Genomic DNA, 25284 nt, shown 5'->3' with positions numbered 1-25284 from the left:
ACTTTGCCTTACTGAGGAAAGAGGAAACACTTACGCCAAACCTCTCGTGGTCTGTTTACAAATTAACAGTCGAGAAGCCGTTTCCAGAAAAATAACACCGAATTCCAATTCTTGCGCGCCGCGGCTTTTCCCCTGTGACTAAAGGTCAGGTTTTAGCGATCTACTGCATAACTCAAGGGGTGTCTGGAAAACCCGAATAGCGAATAGCGAATAGTCCCGAATAGCGAATAGCGAATAGTACGAATAGTGCGAATAGTGGCGAACAGTCTCGAATAGTGGCGAATAGTGGCAAATACTGGCAAACAGTAACAAATAGGGTACCCAGTATCTCACAGTTAACCTCGTAGCAACTTAGGATGGGATTTTTCCGCTAAAAAGCACAGACGCTTATCAGGACAAAAGGTGTTTCTAAACCTAATTTCTTCTGTTTTAACCGCTGCAAAAGCGTAAATACGTCTTTATTAGGTTATCCTTGTGTTTTCTGTTTTCTTAATGTCGGCGATGGACAGCCTACTAGCCTGAGTCTGGAGAAGAAAAGGTAATAAACTCACTGAAATTCTGTTGCTTATTTGGATAATTAATTAACGGTGGATATTAGATCTAAAGCGGTGACTATTGACGACTATTCGTCGCTATTCGCCACTTTTCGCGACTGTTCGCCACTATTCGGACTATTCGAGACTATTCGCACTATTCGGGACTATTCGCTATTCGCTATTCGCGACTATTCGCTATTCGCTATTCGGGTTTTCCAGACACCCTAACTCAAGCGCCCGTATAAGCAATAGAGACGGCGGAGTGACACAGTTTAAGACATTTATGAAAAATGAACATTTTCTTTGCAATTGGGGATGAGATGCCACAGAATTATGATCACTGACTATTTTGTGACTCAAAAAAAAACTATTAAATGGTCTGAAATGAATGTCAAAGACACATCCCCTTTAGAAAACTGCGACAACTTATTTCAAAAAACATAAAATTTAAGCTAACGTCGCTGAAAGGGAAAGTTTCTGTAATGAATTTACCTTTTTTTAATCAAATAATATGTTGCTCTCTCTTGAGTCTGAAGTTTGAGAGGAAGATTTTTTAAAAGTTCACAGCGAAAAAAAAAACAATATACCCTTACATGCACGGTTTTTTCAACTTTGAATCAGAGCCAAAAACGCGTAACGAACGCAATCTATTGACACGGCTGGAAAGAACGCCTGCGAGTGGTGTATTGAAAAATCGCAAATTAACTATAAAGCCTCGCAAAGTCGAATTCTGCGGGTTTTATCCGTAAAAGAGTTTGGCTTTTGTTAAGAAATTTTTAGTCCATCCGTCTTTATTAACTTCCGAAGCCCTAAACATGTCTCTCAGCTTTTAATTCGTTAAAAAAGGCGTGAGTATTTTTCTAGCTTGTCATTTCTCAGAAATGCCGACTGAATAGGCCCGGAAAAACACTTCTTCTTGAGATCTTTGCCATGCAACAGGGGAATCCCCGATGGTTGCGTTACTAAATATCGCGCTAAGCAAGAACTATAAACCCCGGAGCGTTACCTAAAATTGCGTGATGTAGATTGCAAGCAGTCTCTCGTTTGCTCGAAGATCGGCGAGGGAAGAAACGCTGACCAACGAGAAGAGGCGAGCGGTGAAACTGCGAGGGGCGCCTTCTGAGCGTAATGCAGCAGTACAGATCAGAAGTTCAAAGCACTGGCTAGACGCATTTGTCTTACGAAATACACTGCTTTTGATATATAAGTTACAATTAGCGTCGCCTAGAGGAGGACAAAAACTCAAAAATTCGAGTTTAAATAAAGTTTATGGATGACTGTGTTTTCAGAAATGAAAGTGACCAATTGTCCTTAGTCACCATTTCATAAAGTTTATGCTCCGGAATGGACAAAAAAAGTTGTCACACTCAAGGACCCTCGGCCCTTCACACAAGATTAAATTTTCAAACAATTATATTTCCTTCATGCGCCAAAGAAATTTTTTCGCTTATACATGTTTTTCACTGTATCCCAAACTCACTGAATTTGTTACAGATATAATTAAGACAAAGTAACTCAGAAGCAGTTGAATGACTGAAAAGGTTAGTGTCGGCCGAACTACTCCCTTTTTATTCTGTGATTTCTTTAAAATAATTTTCGCGTGTAGCCAAATTTATTTGGCACCTTCCTTTCGACAAAAGCAAGGTTTTTTCTAAAGGCTTCGCACCTATGGATGGCAGTCTCGTCAGGTTGCAAAAAACAAAATTGGCAACTATTAAAGAACATTTTTCTTCAGTGGCTAGAGGTCGTCATGGCCTTTTTCCCTTGCATCCTGAGGCCATTCTTGTACAAGTTTAGGACGTTTTTGACTTAATTAAGGCAGCTGTAAAAGGTGAATGAATGAATTGTTAGTACGAATGAACGCCCTCTTGGAATTTAGTTTTTAACCGTCGCGGGTTTTTATCTGCAGGACTTCAAAAGGCGCTGACCTTTCGTTTGGGTTACAGTATTTCTTGTACAGTACAGTTTAACGCACGTTCAAAACCCCTTTCATAAAGACCCCACACTCTAGTCCTAGCGCGAGTTGCTTTTCTTGCCGTAAACCATTGTTGCCTGAATACAAATCTGTAAACTTCAGGAAGAAAAATAATGGCCGGTCGATTGATCATTAGGTGGAATCGGTTTGGGTCTTCAGACTGATAGTGGGTCAGTGGGCTATGCCCAAGTAATAATAGAGAGCCAAGTCAAGACTGTGGTAAACTAAATGGCTTTACTTGCTTGGCTTAATTAAATCTCTTACAGTGTTAATCAGTGATTTTAACTGTGAAACTTGCTCTAGCTTTTTTGTCCTTCTATGACAACAGACAAATTTTAAAAAAAGCTAATTGTAGTCTCTACGAAGCAAAGAATAATATATCAGTATTAGCGAAAACTTAACATAAATTGCTCGGTAAAGGCAGCCAAAGGAAGCTTTATCCACGCAGGACCCACCGACAGAGAGTACGGCAGATTTTCTCCAACACATTATAGCACTTAAACATATCGCAGATCTTTTTCAACACATAGCGACACAGTAGTTCACATATCCATTTCCGTATCATACCACGTTTGGAACCTAAACAGACAAGAAACAAGAGGGAATTTTTTTTTAGAGTGTGAATTTCAGGCGCTTGTAAGACTCTACTTTACTTTGAGTCGTCCCAAAACTTCGCTGATCACAAAGGGACTATATACTTATCTGAGTTGCAACATGATGCAAATTATCATAATGTACCAAAATAACAAAAATAAAACAGGAAATTACACTCCTAACGAAGGAGAAAAAAGATTCGATTTACCCCCGTCAGGTTCACGTGCTGTGTGACAGATCACACACTAAGTGATGTAAATCGATGATTATTTAACCAATTTTTTAATTAATTAGTTTAATAATTAATTAATTAATTAATTAATTAATTAATACACTGTGACAGATAATGACTCCCACCACGGTTTCTCGATTGTGTTCACTTACGTTTCGCGAGCTCTGTTTTCCTGGGTTGTACAGCGGTAGTTGAATCCACCTCCCCCTCGACAACGACGTAAATGGGAAGTTTCTCACACAGATCTGCCATTTCATCACTCAGTTCAGAACGGTCTTCTAGAGTTCCGACAACTTTGAGCTTCACTTCAGTTTGTTGTCTTGGTATCTCAACCCGTCCACCTTTATCTCCCTAGGAAGAAAGTAATATATGAAAAGGGGAAATTCTTCATTCTATGAAAGTGATCTATAAAATGCTAGCTAGCTTAGAGCCAGACTTTCGTATGGTTTGAGAAGCCCAAAGACTTTTTTTTTTACCTATTCATAAACAATGTTCAAGACATTAAAGCCCAGTTTTGTCAGTTTTAGCTAATAGATTCCATATAATTTATTTCCTTACTTGACATTAGCTATAAAGGAACGGGTTGAAATCAGTAAATGTACAAATTAGGGAGATTGAGTTTGGGAAATGTATATTTGTTTCATTTCCAATGCTGCCATGGTTCAAACTAACGAAAAGAAACGTGAAGTTACCAGTAGTTTCTTTAAGTTGCCTGGCTTAGGAACATCATCGATTGAATCTCTCAAAAAGCAGGAATTGGTCGCTGGCAGATGGATCATCGTCAAATTCTGCAAAACAAGGTCACACGTGATTTGCTTAGCAGTTCTACAACAGCTCTTCAATTAAAGCTAAGTGACTAATAAGCCGAAAGTGGGCTTAAGGTTTAAGTTGACATAAGGAAACCAGTTTCCCGAAGTGCGTATAGGCTGTTCATTACGAACTTGGCTCTATATATTTTCATATCCGCCGTTTCAAGACAGATCATATAATTTACACACTCAGAGACACAAGAGAGATCACACTGTCTTGTAGCACAAGAAACTTTCTGCGGTCGACCGACATGTACACTAGAATAACCCGTAGTATATGTAATATAGTGTATGAACAGTGTAATCATGTTATAACCTTCTTAAAGTCATAGACGATATCTCCTGCTTCATCATCGGGTGAAGTCTTTGGCACGTGGAAAGTCTCTGTTTCTTTCTCAGTATCAACTTCAACCTGTTCGTCATAATCCTTGCCGTCTTTGTTCATCTTCAATGTGTATTTGGACACTGGATTACGTGCGGGATCCTGCATAATCTGAAGAATAAAAACGTATCAGGGTAACTATCCGATCTTTCAATACAATGTAGCCGGCGTTTAGTCCCACTTTTCAACGATAAGCCTCCGAGGGGAATTTCACACCAAAGGAGCTCAGTCACGGTATATTTTAAGTTATTATGGCCACGTACAAAATTAGCTTGCAATTGAAGGAAACCTGAAACTAATAGCTTACTAAGGTAGAAAAACACCAAAGAGATAATAATAAACCATAAAGAAACAAGGATGGTTTAGGTTGGAAACGATCGGCACGGATTACAAACGACGAACATGATATTTACTGCGGTTAGGATAAACTTTTCAGTCAAGATGCGCAAAACGTAAATAAACTTGTTAATTATGCATTACTTTGGTCCATGTAAGCTGATCAGTTGGCAGTTTATTGATCATGGCCAAGATTAATTGTCCACTGATTTAATCGTCGCCTTTTCTGTATCGTATTTCGCGGCAAGAGGTGTTGGAATGCAGCCTCGAAATCCTTTCCCTTTTGGAAGCTAACTTTCTTTTGAGGGTAAGACCGGCGACAAATTAAACTTTAAATCAGTTCTACTACACATAACGAAACGCATAGCAATTACAATGAAGTACTCAATTTTAAAGGCGTTACTTTTATTTACCTCTTTGTCTCCACATTTACAGACAGTCGCTGCAGATGTAGCAGCAACAAGGACGGAAAAACACAGAACGAACACTTTAAACTCCTGGTGAAGGAAAAAAACAAAATATGTAAGAGATTTATCCGGCTTCTGAGGAAAAGCAAGCTCTCTAGATTTCTGGTATTTTTCTGACTAGAACATGTGTTAAATTTCCTTAGTAGCGAATAGGAAAATTGTCAAATTAAAAGCTAAACTCACCATTTTTCTCTTGTAACAGAATAGCGACCGTGCTTCGTTCTTCTTGTGGCAGAGGACTTGAACCTTTCTCCAATGAGAATGGATGCAAATTCATAAACGCACCTTTTTTATACTATCAACCTTTCACTTGATATTACCAATTACATGAAATTTTACACCTGTTGTGTGGATTGACTTTGCCAATGTTTCAGCTGCAATATTACAACCTTTATGACCTCGTACTAGCACTTCCTTCAGCTATGGTGCTACTACGCGTGTTCAATATCTCTAAGTGCTGTTCCGATTGCAGTTCCGGGATCCACCTTACCCGTCTCTAAATAAGTACTTTGAAAAATATGGGGTAACTGAAACTTATTATTGGACCTGAAATTGGCAATGGTAATACACTTTGGTGCAAAGATCATGACAGAATGCCTGGTAACTGGAAAATTCACTTTGTAATGCGTATAATCAACAAACATGGCCTCACAGTGTCCTAGAATAAGCTGTTCAACCCGCTTCAGCAATCATATTATTGCGCATGTGTGCAAATATATCTACCTGACTATCCAGATTGTATGATCACTCGACCGAACCAAACTCAAAAGGGGGATGTTGCGGATTATATGATATTTTACTCCTGCAACCAAGAGATTATCTGTTGCTGCAACTGAAGTGATTATCCAGTCATTATATTGTTTCAGCTCTACAACACAGGTCATATTTATGACCTCGCACCAGCACTTCCTTCAGCTACGGCGCTACAGAACATGCTCATAACCATACGTGCTGTTACCCTACCCCTCTCTTAATAAGTATGAAAAAACATCCGGAAATCCGAAAGTTATTACAGGGCCTATATGTCATGTCCATGATGGCATTACAACTTGGTGCAAAGATCACAACAGACTGGTAAAAATTATATCCATCCGCACTGCTCGCAATAGATTTTCAACAACGTGCAACATTTTAATTGGATGCATTTGGTCTAATTCTCCAAAAGTGACTTCAAAGTCACCTAAAATCAACTCTTCAACTCTCTTCAGCAATCGTAGTCTTGCGCATGTGCTGCGGAAATTGCTGCCAGATTATGTAACTAAACTCAATTAGGGTTATTAAAGATTACATGATTGACGGCTAAAACTAGACTGACTTTCCCATTGTTTGGACACATTATTCTGTTAACCGAAGTTCATGTCCATCCTTCAGCTATGGTGGCAGTGCGCATGCCCAATAACTCTAAATTGCGTTCCTGGGAGAATTCCTGGAAACAACCAAAAGAGCAAAAAACATATCTGAGCCAGAAATAAGAGGATGTGGTTATAAATTGAAAAGCGCGCACAGGTCGCGTAACTTTTGATGTGCCCTTAAGTTTTTCTAGGTTACTTTTGTTGCAACATGTGATACGTTCACCAAAGGTGACCTTGTGACCCGGCATAAGCACTTCCTTTAGCAATGATCATATTGCTGCAACCCTTTGATCGTATAAATAAGCGGCTTAATATTACACTGTAAATAGCAAACAACGTCATTTGGGGGATACATCTAAACTGCAAAAATATGTCGTCGCTCAAAGGGTATCTCATGGACGTGAAAAATCCGCTAACTTACCGAGAACTGTCAATAAAGGGAGAGTTAAAACACTGCTCATTTTGCAGTTTGTTTTGGGCACACAAAAGCATAGATGGCCTTACGAACTTTCTAATGGTGTAAAGCCGAGTTGGTAAACGTTATTCGTTCCCTGCTTACAACTGTCTATCAAATCCGAAAGAAAGGCTACCGTGACAAGGTCGCATAAAGTCAACATTAGTGGATCATTTTACTTTCGCGTGGTTAAAAATGTCGTACGAATGTCCTAAAATAAACTTGCCCTTCCCGCTCTTGATCTCTTCTTTCCCCACGGCCCCCTAGTTGATGTTATGCGGGAAGCAAGGCTATGTCGACGGCCGCTGGGTGTGTTAGCAATTTCAGCTAGGTTAGGGTTAGCCTGCGAACACAGCCGTCCTTCTTCGTTTCCCGCTCCGAGTGGCGTTTCATTTCGAGCGAGGAGTAAAGAAGGAAGGCTGTTTTTTTCAGTCTAGGTTAGCGTATGTTTCCCGTGCTCTTTATGCTCCTTTATGTAGTGACCATGATACTATCCGGAAGCCAACCGGATACTAACCGGAAATATGTTGTGACACTGTTTTGCTTACTTGAGAAAACAAAAACAGGAAGCTATCACTCGCAAGTGCGATCGTCGACACACGCAAAAAAGCATCGGACGGCCTTTGAGCCACGATTCTCTCGGCTATTCTGGATACCTGAATGCTGTAGTCGGAAATAATTAACGTAAATACTAGAACAAGTAACTGGGTTGATGCCGTGTATCAACAGTAGTCCGAAATGTCAGACTTCGTCTCGCCCTTATCTCTCCCCATGCGCCTCTCCACAGTCCTCTTCTCACTGATCATCCCCGTTACTTTACTGAGTACCCTTCCTTTCACCCCCACCCCACCCCTGGCTTATAGCCGGCAGGAATGTAGATACAAAGAAATGACTAGTTCGTTACTGCTCTAAAAAGAAATACCTTCCGATTTAGGAATTAAATCAGTCAGTTTGTTGCGTTCTGTCTATATTTCAGCTTCCTCGCATGATACACTAAATATTTTACATTAAGTTGCAACATTTTAATTAACATTTAAAACTTTGTTCGCGCAGCATGACTGTGGAGATCCAGATGATTATTATGGGGCCTATTTGTCATATCCATGCTGGCATTACAACTTCGTGCAACATTTTAATTTGGTGTATTTGGTCTAATTTTCAAACGTGGCCTCCAAGTCATCTAAAATCAGCTCTTCAACTCTCCTCAGCAATCATAGTACTGCCCATGTGCCGGGAAAATTGGTGACAGATTACGTAACTAAACTCAAACAAGGGTATTACGGATTAGATAATTGACGGCTAAAATTAGACTGATTTTCCCATTGTTTGGGCTTTACTATTCTGGTAACCGGTATTCATGACCCTCCTTCAGCTATGTTGGCACTGTGCATGCCCAATAACTCTAAATGACGGCCCTGGAAGAGTTCCTAGAAACAAGCAAAAGAGCAAAAAACTTATCTGGGCCAGAAATAAGTGGCTGTGGTTATAAATGAAGGAACGCACAGGTCGCGTAACTTTTGATGTGTCCCTAAGTTTTCCTAGATTACTTTTTCTGCAACATGTCATACGTTCACGAAAGGCGACCTTGTACATGTGACCCGGCATAAGTACTTCCTTTAGCAATGATCATATTGCTGCAACCCTTTGATCGTATAAATAAGCGGCTTAATATTACACTGTAAATAGCAAACAACGTCATTTAGGGGATACATCTAAACTGTAAAATATGTCGTCGCTCAAAGGGTATCTCATGGACGTGAAAAATCCGCTAACTTACCGTGAACTGTCCATAACGTGGGAGATATATAACACCGCTTATTTCTGCAGTTTATTTTAGGCGCATGAAAGCATAGATGGTCTTAGGAACAATCTAATGGTGTAAAGCCGAGTTGGAGGTGAACGCTATTCGTTCCCTGCTTACGACTGTCTATCAAATACGAAAGAAAGGCCACCGTGACAAGGTCTCATAAAGTCCACTTTAGTGGATCATTTTACTTTCGCATGGTCAAAAATGTCGCACGAATGTCCCAACATAAACTTGCCTTTCCCGCTCTTGGTCTCTCCTACCCCATGGCCCCCTTGTTGATGTTAAGCGGGAAGCAAGGCTGCGGTCGACGGCCGCTGAGTGTGTTAGCAATTTTAGCTAGGTTAGGGTTTGCCTGCGAGAACAGCCGTCCTTCTTCTCTTCTTGCTCCGAGTGGCGTGTCACTCCGAGCGAGGAGCAAAGGAGGGCTGTTTTGTCAGGCTAGGTTAGAGTGTTCGCAGTTTTTTCCGTGCTCTTTATGCTCCTTTACGTAGTGGCCATGATACTAACCGGAAACCAACCGGATACTAACCGGAAATATGTTGCGACACTGTTTTGCTTACTTGAGACAACAGAAACAGGAACTGAGTTATCACCCGCAAGTGCGGTCGTCGACACAAAAAAAAGAGCACTGGACAGCCTTTTAATAAGCCACGATTCTGATTCTCTCGGCTCTTCTGGATACCTGAATGCTGTAGTCAGAAATAAACGTAAATAGAGCAAGTAATTGGGCGGATGTCGTGTATCAACAGTAGTTCAAAATATCAGACTTCTTCTCGTACTTATCTCTCCCCATGCGCCTCTCCCTCCCTCCCTCCCTCCCTCCCTCCCTCACTTCCTCCCAATCTCCCTCCCTGGCTGGCTAGCTAAGGGACAGATTGGGTAACTGAGTGACTTATTCACTTACGTTGCAGGTGGAAAGCGTTGGTCTTGCCATTATTATTGCTACCGTTATTGTCATTATCGCTACTAGTACCCCTGGGGGTGGAGACATGGTTGCCGCTGGAGATGTGTGTGGCATAGCTGCGGCTACTGAAAACAGCAAGGAGATGCTTCAAGGCCCGTCGTGTGATAAAAATAAATAAAAATATCCAGATGCTAGTGACTATCGTATCAAGTTTTGCTGCTTTGATTAAAAACCTTTGATTTGGAAGAGCTGATTTAAAAGTGAAAGAACTTCTAAAAGTGCATTGCGGCATTGAGACCTGTAGACTATATAGTTTAAACCATGAAACAGCGAAAGAAAGTCTGCTTTTTTAGACTGGCAAATCTTTGCAACAATTGCAGACGAGATCGATTGGCTAAGATTCCAGACTAAAATGTGGTGTTCCAATTTGATAAAATTCAGAGCAAATGCTAAGAATCACCTCAAAAATGGCTGCTTTTTCGGTGTAAAATAGAAACCTTTCTCGGAGAATAGTTATTTTTACGTTGCATTCTTGGAAGTTCCGTTAGAAATGAGTGCAAAATTGGCCTAAAGTGAAACGTAGAGTTTAGACGGAAATCCATGATTGCCACTTAATTCCAAAGACGATTTTTGCAGTATACTCTGAATCTTTAAGTGGTGTTAAAAGTCAGACGAAAAGTTTCCCTGTTTGCAAGGAATGAAAAAATTCTTTCAAGCAATTTCCTATTCTTTATTTGAACTGCAGTACACTCTATACACTCTATACACTTAATCATTTTCAAATTAATTTATTTTACAAAAAAGGGCAAGTCCGCAACTACCAAAGGCTAATCTAGGCAGGCCATGCCTTAATAGCCGAATTACGAAACTATACGAAATCAGAAATTAACTAATAAAATAAGAGGGAAAAAATACAGTATTAAATAACAAGAAAAACCGTTTCATTGACCTAATTTAAAATATTTAAGGTACAGCTACTGTTTATGCTAGCTAGAAGAGGACAGATCAGGAGATGCAAACTTGATAACAACTTAATGGCCACTCATAAGAAACCAAATGATTTTTTTTGAATTTCTTGCCTCGAGAGGTTCCTCCATAGAAAACGATTCAGAATTTCTGAACCCCCAAAGAACACTACAAAAGGTTCAGAATTTCTGATCCTCTAAAGAACACCAGAAAGGTGTTACTTTCCAAACTCGTTTTCTTCTTTATTTTGTTTAAATAACTATTACTTATTAACGATTATGTACATTTTTTAAGTTTTTGCTATTCATGCTGTGATTGCTGTGATCAATGCAAGTTTCGTAATATAACCTTTGGAACCATGTAATTCTAGCTTTGCCCAACACGTTTTTACATCTTCAATCCAACTTTTTGAGTGGGCTACCAGTTCATTGACACTCCAGTTACACAACCAGTTTAACCATGCTCAAAGGAGAAGAGTGTGGGTAAAATTGTTTTGTAATGTACTGTAGTGTTCTTCTAATATTACAAGCAATTCTATTCTTTCTCTTTTAATTTGGCGTACTCCTCTTGGAGATGCTTTCTGGTAGACGGTAACAGTTTGCTGTCCTCAGTTAAGGAAAATGAACATAAGATGATACAAGTTCTGGGGAGCTCATCAACCTATGGAGTCCACCTTCTGGGCACGTCTTGTGGACTCCACTTCCCCTTAAAAGATCCTTTCCAGTACTTCATTCACTTCAAGAACTTTTCCAATTACCGGCACTTTATGGTAATTGACCAGGTGGACTGCCACAAACTTTCCCTCCTCAATGTTCTCCAAGCAGTCATCCACAGCTTCGACTGGGTTTTCCCGCTCTCGTGATGGCCTGTATCGTCCAGTGCAGTGTAGATCTGACAAATCAAAAACCACACTGCTTAGTTAAATGGGTTGCATCAGCATATTTTATGGTTAGGGATTCCATGGATGGAGAAAATTATAATGATCTGGACACTAAATACAAGTTTTAAATGATTTTCATTAGTACAAGTACACCTGTGGAGATGTATGTAATGTGGATGTTTTATTGGGTTTTTTTTCGTAACAAATGCTCAGTCCTAGCTTTAAATTTCCATTAATATACTTTACACCTCAAAAATCTGTAAGCTGCATGTACACTGTAAGCTGTACCCATCTGCCAATTTAGTGTCTCATACTTATAATACATATACTAAGCACCACTTGCCATAAACCAAGAAACACACCTGTTGAGTCTCAACTGTTTCTTTGTCACGCATGGCTTGCAAATGATCAGGAATGGTGATTTAAATCTTCATTTGCTGGCCTCTGTACTTTGAGACACCTTTTAAGAATTTCTAAAGGCCACTGCGAGTGATTAGGCAGCTCCAAAAGTTTGTCAATATCCTGGAGCCAGTGAGCCCATGCTCTTGAGACTCCCACAGGATAGTGCTCCTCAAATTTTTTAAGATCTCCCTTAATTCAGAGCCTCCACATCAATTTTGTTCAGCGTGGGCTGCACAAGGCTGGGTCTCTCATTTGGTATGGACTTAAAAAGAGCAAAGATAAAAATGTCATAAACTGCACTTTGTAGACATTTTGTTATGGAAATTAAAATTAGAGACCTCACCTTGGATGCCAAACTTTAGTTTCCCCAAGGGCAGTAAAAGGCTGATGTGATGAAATGTTTCCACTGGCTTTGAATTAATTAACTTTTTCTTCATGATCTTAAAAATCAACATTAATTTTATTAAGAAAACAGTGTGGTATGCATCCCCTGCGAAATAAATTCCAGTAGTCTGGGAATTCCTAGGAATTCCTGGGAATTCCTAGGAATTCTTAGGAATTCCAAGTTATTCTAAGACATGCAAATTATGCTTTATCCAAGACCTTGGAATTTCTGGGAATATTTGGGAATAGTGGAAGTATGACTGGGAAATATTGGGAATTCCTAGGAATTCCAAGTTATTCCAAGCCATGCAAATTATGCTTAATCCAAGACCTTGGAATTTCTGGGAATATTTGGGAATAGTGAAAAGTATGACTGGGAATTATTGGGAATTCCTTGGAACTCCTATTATTTCCCAGACTGTTTTAAAAAATGTGTTTGGAATATCTAGGAATTTTTGGGAACAGCTAAAACACATGAAATATTGTTGGAAATTTCTATAAATTTCCCAAGATGAACTCAGTGCATGAATCAGTTTCTGTGAATTAGTAAAAATCAACAGGATCATTTCTCTGGAGATCCATACCTTTTTATTGTTGTCAAGCTCCAAGGTAATTATTTCCAAACAAATGTTACTACATTAATTCCAGTTTACGTCTGACAACTCAACATAAAACTATAACACTCATAACATTGGTTTTTAGATCCAACATGATTTGTTAGAGAATATGTGCCCGTATGGACCCTTAAATCAAACACCCAGCTGAGTTTAACTGATAGAAAAATGGTTTTTTCATCAAACGTACATGATGCCTTTCAAGGCCACTAAAGATATTCAACTCTCGATGTTTCAGTTCAAGATTGTACACCATATTTTACCCACCAATGCTGCATTACATAAATTCGGTATTAAAGAGCACGACCGCTGTCATTTATGTGCTGAAAAGCAAACAATTACACATCTCTTCGTAACTTGCCCCAACGTCCAGCTGTTTTGGACAGAGTTTACTGATTGGTGGTACAGAAAAAACAATACTGTAATCACGCTCTCTGAAGCACAAATACTCTACGGCATCACAGACACCGTGCCTCTGTGTCTCGGTTTAAACCTCTGTACAATAATTGCAAAATATTATATTTACACCGCTTCAACAAATGAGGAAGATTATTTCTTAGACGCTTTCTTGGCTATCCTTAAAAACAAAATAGAAATAGAAACTAGCAGAGCAAAGGTGCAAGTTAAACTGTAAATATAGCTAAATATACTGTAAATTGTCGCTTTCTTGTCATTTTTTTTTTTTTTTTTTTTTTTTTGCAGTTTTCACTAGTTCTAGTAACCGTAGTAAAAGTTTGTAGTAACTGTCCGCGATTAAAAAGTAGTGTAACGTAAGCGGTTTAAATAATACTGTTGTTTTCGTCAAGCATTGTAATTAGAGCAAGTTGTAATTAGCGTAAGTAGCTGTATTGTTGTAGTTTTATACGTAGTTTTTTGTAATTAATAATGTAAGTATGCGTGCTGTAAAAAATAGATAATTAATAATAATAATAAAAAAAAAAAAAAAAAAAAAGAAAAATGGATGCTCTTAGATTTGATAACCAAGAAAGAGGACAAGTTGCAGCGAGCATGTAACGAGTGTCTTGTTAGTGGTAAGTGAATCGAAAACTTTGATGACATTCATACAAATTTTCTTTGACGGCTGTATTTCAGACTTTGTGACGAACTTGGTGGTTTTTCACTTAAGTTAAGCTTACTTTTTTTTCTGGAATTCAAAATATAAACTTATCTACGCTTCAATAAAGTCGACTTACTAAAGCTTACTTGCTGTACATTGCTTATTACATAGCCTAGTTTATACGTCGAATTTAATTCAGACGAATTTAAATCCTTTAACTGTGAGATGTCGACATTGGAGCTCCGATTTACATGTAGGGTAACCCGAAAACACTGACCCCCGTGTCCGCAGACCCCCACTGTGGACTGGGTCTGCGGACTACCTATGGACTGGTCCACGGACTCCCCCTAGCTACGGACTACCTCTACGGACCACCCCCCAAAATATAATAAAAATAATAAACCGGGGGTCAGTCTTTTTGGGTTGTCCTCCAATTTAGACGACGAATTAAATTCAGACAACTTCAATTCAGCATTCACACGAATTCAAAATTCTAAACAGAGCGCCTGTGTGCTGAGACGGCTATTGAACAGCGGATAAGAAACATGGTGCGCTTCAGGAATGGGATTTTTTTTTTTTCGTGATTAATATGGAATTCGAAAGGTTAAAAAGGCAACAACTTCTTCATCGAATGATATTGCTAGCTGTGATCAGGAATCAATTATTGCTGCGAGTCTTGATTATTCTCTGTTTCTTGCTGCATTCTTGTAAAGCCATCACTATCTTTGAATGTCACTATACATTGAACAGATATGTCATTTATCTTGTTTGTTTTGCCTTTCATGAAGTCACGGCACACTTCATTCCAACTGGCAACAGGGCTCGACACTAACACTTACCCGTTCACCATTGTAGAGTAAAATAAGTTGAGTGGAAAGTAAAAAAACAAAATCAACCAAAAATACTTGTCCGATAAGGTAAGTGGTTTTCTAAAGTTTGGAAAGTAGTTTTTGGTGTTAAAACAGCCAGGTAAAAAATAAATAGTAATAAATAAATAAATAAATATACAAGAATAACTCCATTTCGGAACGCAAGAATATCGACAAAATCTGCACGCGTACTGCTGGCGTAGGAAGACTGGGTACAAGATGGATGATGCAACAGCAAGTAGGTCTGGGGATGAGAAATGTGATCAGCCATTTTGAGCTCTCCCTTTCTCTTTTGAGCCCCTCTACTAACTATGTTTTGAGGAGTCTGTCATCGATCAACAGTCATGAGCCTTTTTAGTTTTGGTTTTTCACGCACTCGCGATGAAGTTCAAAGTGCTGTTCCTGCAGACAGCCAAGAAGGAACAGAACAGAGAGTCAACATCACGGGAAAAATATGAAGGTCCTCCTGTAACTGACTTTGACCCACTCCCTGCACTGAAAACTTGGTGGAACAGTGGGCCAAGAGCAAGGCGTCCCAATTTTAATGACTAATGAATAATTGGAGTGCTCAAGACAAAACATTTGGTAAATTAAACTTTATTACATTCATTGATTATGGCTAGTAAAAAATATGTCTCCTTGTCTTCTGGAAAGGAAATTTTTACAGTGGAAAGTAAATTTTCAAGTGTACTTTCCATACTGGCAAGTTGAGGGAAAAGTAAGTGTCAAGCGCTGTGCCAATATGGAATTACATGTACCAACAAAAGCAAGGCAGTTTAGGAGGGTTAATGAAGAGTTTGTCAGCAGCCTGGAAGCTGAAATGGGAAGAAATCCTGGTGGAAGCTATGGGGCCCTTTTTGTGGTGGCCAAGGAAGTAACGAATAAAGATGAGTGGAAATTAAAGGACAAGGACGCCTACACTTATGAAGTCCTTGGAGGAACACATCTTTCTTTGGCCACAAAACGCATGCATGAAAAGCAGCCCAACAACCCACACTTTGCTGGGAGAGTGTGCAGAATTTATGTTGGCCTGAGTGTTGAACAAGCTGTATACCTTGGAGGTATGCATCAACAGTCCTCAATGTTTCAACATGAAATTACATACAGAGAGGAGGCGAGACCAATTTTGATGTCAAAACTCTCTTACTCCAACACACTTTTACAGTTGTGAGTGTATGTACATGTACAATCTGATTGGCTGTATATTGTATGGCATAGTTCACAATTAGACCCGTAGCCCTTTCGGGCTACAGGCCAATAGCCCATGAGGGGAAGCCGAATGGGCTATTGACCCGTGACCCTTGAGGGTGAAGGGTCCAATTGTTTTAGTATCACGCAACTAGTCAGACACAAATGGTAATAATAAAGTTAACAAGTGCAAGATGAAGAAGTATTTATTTGGGAATAAAACGAACAAAAGCGTCACGCTCGATCGCGCCAATTTCGTTTCTCGAGCAGTATTACTAATAGTCCTCTAGTAGCGTAGCCAATTAAAATGCAGGATTTGCATTAGTCCACTAGTTGGGTGGTACGAATATAAAATAGTTATGGAACACTTTCTCTTGGTTTACCATGGAATATCCCACTTGTCACTTGTATTTTCTCAGTATACAGGCTTGCCTTAAGGCTCATGTGTGTACCCAAAAAAATACAAGTGGCTCGTGCAGTATCCCATGATGTACCTCTCAAGAGCATTGCATATTTAGTATGTGTCCGTTAAGGTGGTAATTCAATTTTGAAGATGCTGATGACACAAGGAAAGTACATGTAGCCAACCACCTTTTATTATTACCTCCCCTGGCTATTGTCTTGTGGCTATCTTCAAACTGTTGAGTTGGAAAATATTCTCACTGCAGCAGCTGCTGATAGTAGGCATTTAGGGCAATTGACTATGGCAACAACAACAAATATCATTTACAGTTTGGGTTTAATTAATATTTATGTCTATGCATATTACATATGTATGGGCACGCACACAGAAAGATTGTTGTAAACTTGAACTTACAGTTGGGTTCACATCAGCTACATGAAGCAAAAGTAACATGGCATGTAGGTTTGCTGTACGTTTTTGCAGCTGTACAGATGCAGTGGAAACTTCTACCACATGAGTGAGTAGGTTTTGTGGTAGTTGCTAGTAAATTTGATAAAACCATCAATTGAAATAATGTTTTCATTTTATAAAGGTTGAACAATGTCAAATGCACTTGTTTGGATGTTCAGATGTTTCTGGTGATCCGCCAGAGCCAAAGGCATCATGGAGGGATGACTTTTCCTGTGTATTGCATAAAGAGGTATCTTACAGTCTAAAAACTTGCAGTGCTCCACTTGTTGTATAGAAATAACTTTGAATTTCATTAATTGCGAGCAGTTGCAATTTATTATTAGATTCAAACTTAAGAGCAAATGTGCCCAAAAATCAAACATTTTCAAAATATTGTGGCAACAGCCAAAAAGATAAATTCTGCTCATATTCTCAGGTCTGGCATTATCGATTTTCTTGTAAATAAATCGATATTCAGCCAAACGAAGCATGTCGTGATTTGCTTCACACTAAGGCTGCCAAACCTGAGAATATGAGTAGAATTTATTTTTTGGCTGTTGTGCGATATGTTTCATCATTGGGAACATCCACTCTTAGGGAATTTCGAGAAAAGTACAATGTCACAGTCCTTTGAAAATTGGCGGTAAAGTGATTACTGCATGATGAAAACTCACTGGACATTATTTTGTCTTTCTCTACATGCAGCACAGACACAGTGAAATAGAACACATGCATACACTAGTGCTCAACACTATAATCATGGAGAATTCAAAATTATTGTAATATTTTTATTTTTAGTTTAATTTTATTTTAGTTCCTTTTACCCGCTTTAACACCTTGATTTATTTGTTATTGTTATTGATATTTTCATTACAGAAGAAAGGATTCAGTGAAGTGTTTGCAATGGCAAGGGTAGCGAAGGATGTTTGGGAAGAATTTCAGGAAGTTAATTCTTTGTATGAGAAAGGGAGTCTCAAAGATCAAAAAGTCAGTGCAGGAGAAGTCATGCGGGGATTTGTGTGCCTAAAACAATGGCACATCAAGCCGCTCTGTAGCCTAAGTGATAAGCAAAAGCTCTATTTGTTAAGAAAGGTGAAGTAACTAGTTTTATTTAGGTCAGTTTTATATCACTCATAACATTCTTTGAATGCTATGATTGACAATATAATTACACTCAGCAGAAAGGTGACTAAAGTTTAGAGCATAATTATAATATTGTTATGTGGCTGGCATGACAGTATATAATGCAGGACTTACCTGCCCCCATCTTCTGAAGGTTATGTTCTTCGAATCTGTGACACACAAAACAAAGTAAACAAAGTTTTGTCAATACGAAACCTCCACTGTTAATGTTGCTCATCTCTGCTTTGTATGACACTGTGGGCTGTTAGATCGACTCTTCAATTAAGTTTGGCTGTCTTGCTTTGTTAAACCAGACTCATTTTAAACCACAAAATACCCTCTATTGATAATGGTAGTTTCTGTAAACCAACACTGCAAGCTTTCCTCCCCATTAACTTGAACCAGGAGTGGCCATTTTTGACTGTGGTATATATAATTTAATCACCTGAATAGCAGCAGGTAATACATCTGGTGCTGGAGGTAGCAGCATCCCTTGCTCAGTGTTAAGGCAAATACCACATTCTGTAGTACGTTGATATTTTAAATAAAACATTTTTATTCATTTTAGTCATCTAGAATTGAAAGTTTAAGCAACTGAAGTTTCTGTTACTCAGTGCCTTATCTTTCAGATAAAAGGGAAGGAAATCAGTCTGAAAGAGCTCAAGCAGGAGACCAACAAAGTTAGGGCACTTTCGCAAGTGCAGGGGGCAATTGCGAATTTTTTCCAATTGAATAGCTGGGAAGAGGCCAGAACAAAATTTGGTGACAGTGTTGGTTCAGAGAGGCTTCTACGGTTTAGGGTAAAGCTCATGTTGCATCATTTTACATTTAAAACAAAATAATAGTTTTTGTTATTCACCTCAGTGTCTCACGTCAAGTGGAGGATGGTAACCTCGCTGCTTCTCCGCTCAGGAAAATATCCTCCACTATCCACCTCCATTTCAGTGAATAATTGTTAATTATTACCCTGAAAAAATTACTCTATTCTGATTGGCTGAGACTGGGCAGATTTATTAAATTTTATTTTGCACTCAATTGCAACTTGATGGATGCAGAAGTTCTGAATAAAGCCAGCAAAGTACCCTAAAATATCCTTAGTTTTGTCAGTCTAATACTTGTTTGCAGCATAGAATTGAAGACTTGAAATTCTATTGTCTCTATAGGGTGACTTTGAAAAGTTACATGACTTCAAGATGTTTCTGAAACACCTTCAAAACAAAACAGAACATACTAGAGAAGGACAAGTCGATGGCACAGTCATCACTGGATCTGCTGGTGTTACCAAAGGCCATGTTGTCTTTTCAAGGTATGCCGATATGGAGGCATCATCTTCCTGCCTTGACAATGGAGCATTCTTGTCAATTGGGCAGGCTGGATACAATTCAGAGGTCAGTGGATAAAGCATAACTGTTAAAATTCAATTAGTGTTACAGTACAATACATGTAACTTACCTGTAATAATAGTAATGACAGTAATAACAATAATAATCAGCAAGACTTCAGATTTTCTGGCAAGTACATGGCTGTAATGATGATGATGATAATAATAATAATAAATAATAATAATAATAATAATCGGTCTAGATAACAGCAGACACATAAAGATTTTAAGGAAAACGACCAATTTTTTAAGTTTACAAGACATGTTTCGACAGAACTTCTGTCATCTTCAGTTGAATGATTACAAAGCAAGTTGAATAATAAGTAGACAAAAATGCTAATTAAGACAAATAGTAACAAAAGAACGTGAAAAGGTGTAAATTAAAAGGATAATTTTAGATTTACATGGTGTAATTGCTGGTTGAGGCAAGGTAGTTCTTTTTGAATATGGATAGCCTCCTTTATCTTGAGTTGAAAGCTGTTAGTGGCGTGATCTAAAATATGAAAGCAGTCTGTTGAACACAATGAGCGACAACGTTCAGAATTCTGAAGATGTTTGAAAATGTGAGAGGCCTTATCAACGGCTAAGTGCTCACGTACGCGTGTGGAAAAATGTCGGGTGGTTTCGTCGACATAACAAGCAGTACAGCCCGCACATGTAAACTTATAAACCACACGTGAACGAAGCTCGCTGGGGATAGGGTCTTTCACACCAAAAAGGTTACCTATCTAAAAGGAAGAAAAAACTAATTTGATGTCTACAATAGTGCTTGTAATAATTTAGACATCAAATTAGTTTTTTCTTCCTTTAAGATAGGTAACCTTTTTGGTGTGAAAGACCCTATCCCCGGCGGGCTTTGTTCACGTGCTGTTTATAAGTTTACATGTGCGGGCTGTACTGCCTGTTATGTCGACGAAACCACCCGACATTTTTCCACACGCGTACGTGAGCACTTAGCCGTTGATAAGGCCTCTCACATTTTCAAACATCTTCAGAATTCTGAACGTTGTCGCTCATTGTGTTCAACAGACTGCTTTCATATTTTAGATCACGCCACTAACAGCTTTCAACTCAAGATAAAGGAGGCTATCCATATTCAAAAAGAACTACCTTGCCTCAATCAGCAATTACACCATGTAAATCTAAAATTTTCCTTTTAATTTACACCTTTTCATGTTCTTTTGTTACTATTTGTCTTAATTAGCATTTTTGTCTACTTATTATTCAACTTGCTTTGTAATCATTCAACTGAAGATGACAGAAGTTCTGTCGAAACATGTCCTGTAAACTTAAAAAATTGGTCGTTTTCCTTAAAATAATAATAATAATAAGTATACATAATCATACGGTTTCGAGTTCAATTTAGAATTAATTTGCACAAGTGAGGTTTTCAAAAAGCTGAAATTACACGAGCCGCTTTGGCGAGTGCAATTTCAGCTTTTTTAAAAACTCGCAAGTGATAATTAATTCCAAATTGAACAAGAAAAACCATATGATTACTTAATAATAATATAAACATGAAAAAAATTTGCGTTGAGGAAATGCTGGAAGATCTTTCTTGAAGCCATTTTTTCTCATTCGAGAAAACTTTTTTCAAAGTTTCTGCACGAAATTTTCGTCATCATTTTATGGGATATCATTGGCTTAGAATATTTCCTATTTTCTTTAGGCATATCATAATCTAGAATTATGATGTGTAATTTGCACTGATGTTACACTTTTTGCACTGGTGTAACACTTGAACTGCACTGCTCTTAGCCAATCAGAATCGAGTAATTTTTTCATGTATATAATAATAATAATAATAATAATAATAATAATAATAATATTAATAATAATACTCGCCAAAAAATCTAAAGTCTTGCTTATCGTACAGCACTAACATGCACTATGAATGGTCAGGATGGAAAGATATGTGATACCGGTACTGGCTCGTGTGATCAAATTGTGTGTAGCAACTTACTGTTGCTAATTTTGTTGTTGTTGTTGTTGTGGTGGTTGTTTTTTCTTTTTTTTTTTGGAGGGGGCGGTATTTATTGCTTAACACAGATAATGCTATAGGCATTAAGGTATGTGGGATGGCAGCAGCCAACTCATCTACCTGTATGAATGTGGTACAATGCTAATAAAAGTATGATTAGAAGGCAAACCACAATGTAGTCAGTGTAAACGTATACTAAACCTTAGTTTTCATTAGATCCTGGTAACCTGTACCTTTGCTGGTTTTTGGAGCTACTGTAGGAACATTGTTTCTTTTAGTGTACTGCTGTATTTGTTCTATTGTTCTCCTAACCAATGTCAGACATATACCTTTGCCCAGTCAAGAGTGTATGTACAGTGTACATGTATCTCTTCTAAGCCTTCATATTCATTGTTCCTTAATGCTTTGTGTTGTCATTAATCATGATATTATCTGACTTTCTTTCAGCTAGGATGTAGTTCAAGAAGTTGGGGACATTGTCGACATGGTCAGCAGCATAAATTTTAAGCGGCTGATGACCATATTCAATGTCATCATAATATATCCTGTCAGCGCATCTGACCTTGTAGCAGAAGCTCTGACAACATCTGGAGCTGTCAAGACTCAGCAAGGCTTCATAGTAGATACAAACATGAAAAGAGAGTCAAGAGCAGAAGGTAAGTGAATTATGATGCAATTGTTGAAAAAGACTCATCTTAAACTCACTTTTACTCGTCAAAGGGAGACCTCTTAGGAGTTAAAGGGTTATAAAACTATCTCCCTTCACCCTTTCCCTCCTAACAGTGACTTAACAGATTTTACTCTGGCTTATGCCAGACGCTTTTACTCATCAAAGGGAGACTCCGTAGGGGTTAAAGGGTTAAAGTTGCCAAGTGCCATACTGTAACTGGTTCACTGAAAGATACTCATCAGCAACTATTTTTGCTTTTGAGACTGATAGTTGATTTCCAAATGTGACATTTATTGCAGTAACAAAAAAAATAGCTCCATTTTCATTGTTGCTAAACAAAATTTCACATTCCATTGTCTGAGTCATTCAGTTTTATTTTTGGCTCATTTATTTTCATATTTTCAATTATCTTGATTCTCAGTTATCTGGACTATTCAGCCCAGTCCCCACGAGTCCATATAATCTATGTTCGACTGTATATTAAAAAATGAGTTTACATTGTATTGATGCATAAATTTGTATTTCAGACCTTGTCATGACTGAGGTTGTCAGTTCATTTGTTGTAGGGCACTGGGCAGTGGCGAGAAAAATGGTGGGCAGACATGTGTCCAAGTGCACAACCAACGTGATTTTAGTGCGGAATAAAGAAGCCGACAAACAGCCAAGCAACTTTTTGCGACATTTTCTGAGGAAGGGGATCTCATCTTTGACATTGGCAGTGGAAATGGTAAAGAGGGTTTTTGTTTTGTGTGGCAACTACTATACACCCCGAACACTGTGTATTGACTGCCAATTCTTCGATTTGGCATTAAGCACAGGCAAATACAGAATCTTGTCTCGCGAGAAGGTGGTAACTTACTTTTGAACAGTACTGTAGTCACAAGAATGTCCTTGAAATTGTACTGTTTTGAAAGGAGGCACAGTATTGGTCGCAAGCATGCGTTATGGAACCCAACAACAGCCATGAATTCTTGCATTACTTGATATTTGACTTAAAAGGTAGTAAAATCATTGTTTCTCACTACCTCAATTTCAGGAAATGGATTGCTGGCTGGATTAAGCATGAAAAGGCCATCAGATTACATTGACAAGTGGACAGATGAAAATGCTCAGTGGCATCTCCTAGAGGATATCAAAGAGCAGTTGCAAGTCAATGATGTTTCCCAGTAACTGTGGCTTTCGCAGTTTGGTTTTATGGTCTGCCCAGTATTCTTTATCAATGAGCAGTTTTTCAAGGGCACCCAAAGAATCATTAATCAGTGAGAAATATGTTCAGACGGCCTTAGCCACTTGAGAATCCGGGTTGACTTCTGTGAAAACAATTAGATTTAAACTTTCTGCTTTCAGAAAGCTTCGTGTAAATAATTATGTTAAGATATGGTGTGAAAAGGAAAGCCAAATCAAATATACTTGAAGGAAAGCTTCAGTCGTGTGATGTGCTATTTTATTTAACTTTTTTGGTGGTCAGATGTATTGATCTTTACAAATATGATTTATTTTGAAAAATGAGTCATCGAGGCCTCACACTGTAATACTTTTCTTGCTTGAGTTATGGCGAATATACCTTTGTTACACAACGGCCTTGTTTAGCCCCAGGAGAATAACAGACTTTGCTTTGAGACGTCTGGTCTCCAATTGACTGTACAGCTGCACTGGAATTATTTGTAACTAGCCACCACTGGTTGGACTGATTATGTTCACTCAAGGGATGGGGAGATCAAGCATTTTTTTCCTGCGGGGTGGGGAATTTTGATTTCTTTTAGACATCATAACAGATAACTATTTTTGATCTGTTAAGTGATGGATGGAAGAGATTATAAATCCTATTCCAATTATAAGTCATAAGACGTTGACGATCTTTTAAGTTATCTGCTATTTCTGTCCTTGCACCTGATAAGGGGTTGGGGTGGGGGGATCAGAAATTCTGAATCCCTTTTAAGAATTATAGGTAGATGACCGTTTTGTTCTGATAAGTTATGCACTGAGGGATCAGAATTTTTGAATCCCTTAAAGTCATGTGGGTTAAGAAATTCTGAATTGTTGTAGAATTGTAAATAGAAAGCTCTTGCTATCATGTTAACAGATTTGGTGGGGGAGGGGGATCAGAAATTCTCAATACTTTTAGAACCATGAACAGATACCCGTTTTTGTCCTGTGAGGTGATGGGGATCAGAAATTCTGAATGCATTTAGAATTATAAATAGATGACTGTTTTGCTCTGATGGGTTGTGGACTAGGGAATCAGAATTTTTGAATTTCTTAAGGTCTTCGGGGATCAGAAATTCTGAATCCTTTTTTAATTATAGATAGAGGACCGATATGTTCTGATAAGTTGTGGGCCGGGGGTTAAAAAAATCTGAATCTCTCAAAGTAGGAAAGCACGATGGGTGCACGATCGTTTATACATACACCATCTTTTCCCGTTAAATTGTACATTTTGGTAAAATTGGATGTAGTGTCCCTGGCGGACTCGACTCGGCACTTCTTTTTCACCTTCCAATAAGCCAAAACCTTTCGGAAACACAAACTTTTTCAGCATCAAATACCAGTACTCTTCGGAATTTTTCCAAATTGGAATGCCACATTTTAGTTTGGATGGCGTTATCATTTATTGCTATTGATTTGTGGAAACAGGGCTCCTGGTAGAAAAAAAATGATTTCAGGATAAAAAAGCTTGATTAAATTTCGCAGAAAAGTGTGAGACTGTAGGAAAGTAGTTCAATAATTAATGCTATTGCAAAATGTCTAAGTACGAATTAAACAATTAATTCAAGAAATGAAACAAATAAAAGTCACTTGTGCTCTTAACTGAGAAACGTGTACTCTCTGATTAAAAATATATTTCTGTATTTGAACATTTATATCTATCAAGGGTATAAGTTTTGTTTTTCGGTGCAAACCGAAAAATTCCCGCGCTTTTGAGAGTTATTGGCTATAATTTCAGCGTATTTTTCATTTAGGTCTAAGGTGAGAGTTTGAGAATAAAAGGCAATTTACGTCTAGTATATTTACTGCTAATATCCGCGAATAATTTCTGTTGAAGCTTCCGTTGTCGGAAACAGGATAATA

At 38.4% G+C, this 25284-nt stretch overlaps 1 protein-coding gene and 2 pseudogenes across 2 annotated transcripts; 1 reads left to right on the top strand and 2 right to left on the bottom strand.

Moving 5' to 3' along the window:
- Window positions 1-2726: 2726 nt before the first annotated feature.
- On the bottom strand, window positions 2727-5640 carry LOC149103505 (uncharacterized). Its single transcript, XM_089272670.1, has 6 exons — window positions 5515-5640; window positions 5278-5361; window positions 4463-4639; window positions 4030-4125; window positions 3490-3688; window positions 2727-3090 (listed from the first exon to the last, which is right to left on the bottom strand). Exons 1-6 carry the CDS (start codon window positions 5515-5517, stop codon window positions 2948-2950), a joined length of 702 nt encoding a protein of 233 aa, XP_089128796.1. The 5' UTR covers window positions 5518-5640; the 3' UTR covers window positions 2727-2947.
- Window positions 5641-10852: 5212 nt separating this feature from the next.
- On the bottom strand, window positions 10853-13350 carry LOC110062891 (uncharacterized; annotated as a pseudogene).
- Window positions 13351-17039: 3689 nt separating this feature from the next.
- LOC110062893 (uncharacterized) lies at window positions 17040-23641 on the top strand (annotated as a pseudogene). The gene is made up of 8 exons (XR_016201793.1): window positions 17040-17128; window positions 17204-17311; window positions 17938-18153; window positions 18813-18983; window positions 19347-19571; window positions 21997-22201; window positions 22743-22942; window positions 23252-23641. The product of XR_016201793.1 is annotated as an uncharacterized LOC110062893 (transcript).
- The last annotated feature ends 1643 nt before the right edge of the window (window positions 23642-25284 follow it).

The sequence above is a fragment of the Orbicella faveolata genome, unplaced genomic scaffold (genome assembly GCF_042242905.1).
Source record: "Orbicella faveolata isolate gen_17 unplaced genomic scaffold, um_ofav_v1 contig_35, whole genome shotgun sequence".
Lineage (NCBI taxonomy): Eukaryota > Metazoa > Cnidaria > Anthozoa > Scleractinia > Merulinidae > Orbicella > Orbicella faveolata.
The sequence above is the reverse complement of the archived record's forward strand: the minus strand, read 5'-3'. Positions and strand labels throughout refer to the sequence as shown.

Bases quoted from the DNA above. Each gene is read 5' to 3' on its own strand.
- LOC149103505 (XM_089272670.1), bottom strand. The intron at 4,640-5,277 runs GTAAATAAAAGT...TTTATTCTTCAG, and splicing joins GTAAATGTGGAGACAAAGAG to ATTATGCAGGATCCCGCACG. The intron at 4,126-4,462 runs GTTATAACATGA...CTTGTTTTGCAG, and splicing joins TCGTCTATGACTTTAAGAAG to AATTTGACGATGATCCATCT.